The sequence below is a fragment of the Grammomys surdaster genome, unplaced genomic scaffold, assembly GCF_004785775.1.
Source record: "Grammomys surdaster isolate TR1022 unplaced genomic scaffold, NIH_TR_1.0 124836, whole genome shotgun sequence".
NCBI lineage: Eukaryota > Metazoa > Chordata > Mammalia > Rodentia > Muridae > Grammomys > Grammomys surdaster.
In genome coordinates this window covers 208315-211829 of record NW_021619779.1, presented here as the reverse complement: position 1 = coordinate 211829, position 3515 = coordinate 208315, and the positions used below count along the sequence as shown (strand labels likewise).

General features: G+C 52.0%; 1 protein-coding gene across 1 annotated transcript in view; it reads right to left on the bottom strand.

Annotated features, from left to right (window-relative positions):
- Positions 1-348: 348 nt before the first annotated feature.
- The window catches only part of Bst2 (bone marrow stromal cell antigen 2), a 4675-nt gene continuing 1508 nt past the window's right edge, over positions 349-3515 (bottom strand). The window contains exons 3-5 of the mRNA XM_028784792.1: positions 2619-2658; positions 767-887; positions 349-579 (exon numbers count right to left, since the gene is read on the bottom strand). Of these exons, the coding sequence (XP_028640625.1) occupies positions 785-887; positions 2619-2658 (143 nt within the window). The 3' untranslated portion in view covers positions 349-579; positions 767-784. The remainder of the gene's footprint in view (positions 580-766; positions 888-2618; positions 2659-3515) is intronic.

Here is a 3515-nt window from a genome sequence, read left to right as displayed (position 1 = left end):
CTCCCACTCTGTCCCTTCCCTCCCCCCCACTCTCTCTCAACCCCTTTCCTCTGGAGAGCCCCCAACTAATAAAAGCCCCAGCCCAGACTTGCTGCAGGAGACAGAGGAGCAGCAGAGGGATTCTGGTCTCAGGCTGGTTTCTCCTTAGAGAGCCAGTCAGGTCTGAGAGCCAGCCGCCACTCTCTGCCTTCCACCCTCTGCTGCAGACCTTTATGATGATTCTAGGACGGGTGGACAGACGTGATTAGCAACAGTGTGTCCACCTCAACTTATAGGGTGGCCCCTGACAGTGGGGAATCAGGGCAGGGAAGCCGGGGACCCAATGACACTAGCAACTTAAAAGCAAGCTCTTTCTTTCTAAATTATTTTATTTGTTCAGGGCTCAAAGACATCAGAAATAAGCGACCCCGCCCCAATAACCGTGAAAGCAATAAAGCAGAACTTCCTCCCCATACCCCAGTCCTAAGGCTCAGCGGAGGAAGACGCAATCTGGACTCCACCTAGTGGTTTCCACATCCTCAGGGCTGTCAGACCTCTCCAGAGCCACTATGACCCACAGTGACCTCAAACAGCTGGGACCTAGGAAAAGGGAAGGGTTCAAAGGTTAACTGTCACCCAGCCCACCCACCTCAGGTCACGCCTCCTCCCTGAGCTGGGGCACTCTGGGTCCAAGTCTATTCCCTATGCACAGCCTCTCCACCCCATCCCAACCCCACTCCCTGTGAGTCTGGGGTCCTAATAAGCTCCCCTGGACTGGGTCCCTCACCTGCCAACTACTGAGTCCTCAAAAGAGCAGGAACCGTGCCACCACGAGCACCAGTAGGTTGGAGACCACCGTGGAGCCACCAGAGTTCACCTGCACTGTGCTACAAGTCTCCTTTTGGGTCCTGGGTGGAGAGGGAATGACTTAGGCAGAGGTCATCCGAGTCCGGCTCAGCTGTCTCCTTTTTATATGTTCCTGGGCTAAGATGAAACTCTCTGAGGATTATAGGCAGGAAGTCTACCAGGTCCCTAGCCCTATTATAGGTCTTTGAAGTTCATGTTTTCTTTTCTTTGATTTTTATTCTTTTTAAATTTTATGCCGGGCAGTGGTGGCGCAGGCCTTTAATCCCAGCACTTGGGAGGCAGAGGCAGGCAGATTTCTGAGTTCGAGGCCAGCCTGGTCTACAGAGTGAGTTCCAGGACAGCCAGGGTTGTACAGAGAAACCCTGTCTCGAAAAACCAAAATAAATAAATAAATAAAATAAATTTTATGTTACTTTGTGTGTGTGCATGTGTGAGTACTCACAGTACTCACACAGAGGCATGCGGATGGAGTCAGAGGCCTGTGTGTGTTTCTGAGGATCAAACTCCAGCGTTCCCTTTGTTCTCTAAGTGCTCTGTCTGCTGAGTCACCTCAACTGCCTGCTCATGGTTTTTTTTTTTTCCCACAAGTTTATTTTTTTATATTTTATTTTATTTTTTTGGTTTTTTGAGACAGAGTTTCTCTGTGTAGCCCTGGCTGTCCTGGAACTCACTCTGTAGACCAGGCTAGCCTGCTGGTGTTTGTTTTCTTTCTTTTTTTTTTTTAAGATTTATTTATTTATTTATTTATTTATTTATTTATTTTATGTATGAGTACACCATTTCTCTCTTCAGACACATCAGTAGAGGGCGTCAGATCCCATTACAGATGGTTGTGAGCCACCATGTAGTTGGTGGGAATTGAACTCATGACCTCTGGAAGAGCAGTGTTCTTAACTGCTGAGCCATCTCTCTAGCCCTCATGTTTGTGTTCTTTCTGTTGCTGTTGTTTTCCAAACTTGATTTCTCTGTCTGTCTCTGATAGCTCTGCCTGTCCTGGAACTTGCTCTGTAGACCATGCTGGCCTAGAACTCACAGAGATTTGCCTGTCTCTGCCTCCCAAGTGCGGGGATTAAAGGTGTGCACCACCACTGCCTGGCTTCCTCTGAGACTCTTTTTTTTTTTTTTTTTTTTTTTTGGTTTTTTGAGACAGGGTTTCTCTGTATAGTCCTGGCTGTCCTGGAACTCACTCTGTAGGCTGGTCTCGAACTCAGAAATCCGCCTGCCTCTGCCTCCCAAGTGCTGGGATTAAAGGCGTGCGCCACCACCACCTGGCTTCCTCTGAGACTCTTTACTCAGACACATTATGTGCTTTCTTTGTGCATTGTGTAGGTGTGTTGTGTGTACAAGCTGGTGTGTACAAGTGTTTGTTCACATATGTATACATGTTGGTATGTTCACATGTGTGTGTACACGCTGGTGTGTTTTGTTCACTTGTGTAGGTGCATGTGTAGGCCAGACATGTTCAGCGTCTTTCCTGAACATGAAGCTCACTGTTTGGGCTAGCCAGGCTGGCCAGTGAGCCCCAGGTATCTCTGTCTGTCACCAGAACTGGAGCTCTATTCGTATCATTCCAGCCAATTTGTAAGTCGGTGCTGGGTGTTCAGACTCAGGTCTTCAACATCTCCTGCTGGTGTTGTAAGCTTTCCTGATTGGGCCTTCTCCACGGCTCGGCCCTGAGCTGTGCATTGTGTGAGCCAAGTGGGTCCCAGGCCTCGGAGGAGTTGTCGTGCGGAGGGGAGTGGGTGGTGGGGGCAAGGAGGGCTGTCTCTAACCTCAGAGTCTCCAGCTCCTGGTTCAGCCTCATGACCTCATCTGCAATGACACAAGCAGAAGGCTGGTCAGCATACTGCCTCCCTGTGAGCAGTCAGCAGGGAGAGGCAGCGAGGGCTGAGCACCGCAAGGGAACACCTGGGAGATACCTAACCACCAAGGCCACTGTGGCAGCATGGTCAGGCAGAGGGGGTGGGGGTAGGGTAAGAGACGAAGGCATCAAAGGAAGGCGGGCCTAAGGCCCTTCTACCAGGCTGTAGAAGAGCCAGCTTAGAGATCACTGGGGGACTCACCAGCTCTGTAGCCTACACCCTCCCGTCAAGGTTCTTCCTACCCACCCACTGCCCTCTGCTGACATAAATCACTTCCACTTCTGAATCTTTATTCCTTCATCTCTGGCATTGTTTGTCTCAAGGAAGAAACCAAATTCCGAAGCAGCTGGCCCATGGCCCTGACACCCCTCCATGTGAGTCAGCAACTCTCTCCAAGTCCGGACCTGGAGGCCAGACCCATTCCCTCCCAGCTCCACCAGATCCCTTTCCCTGGCTCCTCCCATCCTCCCTTCCCCTCCCCCTGGGTCCTTCCACACTCCCACCCTTACCCTCTTCACCCCTTCTATCCCCTCCACTCCTCCACCCCACCCCTTCCCCTACCCTCTCCAATCCCCCACCCCACCCCTTCCCCTACCCTCTCCAATCCCCCACCCCACCCCTTCCCCTACCCTCTCCAATCCCCCACCCCACCCCTTCCCCTACCCTCTCCAATCCCCCACCCCACCCCTTCCCCTACCCTCTCCAATCCCCCACCCCACCCCTTCCCCTACCCTCTCCAATCCCCCACCCCACCCCTTCCCCTACCCTCTCCAATCCCCCACCCCACCCCTTCCCCTACCCTCTCCA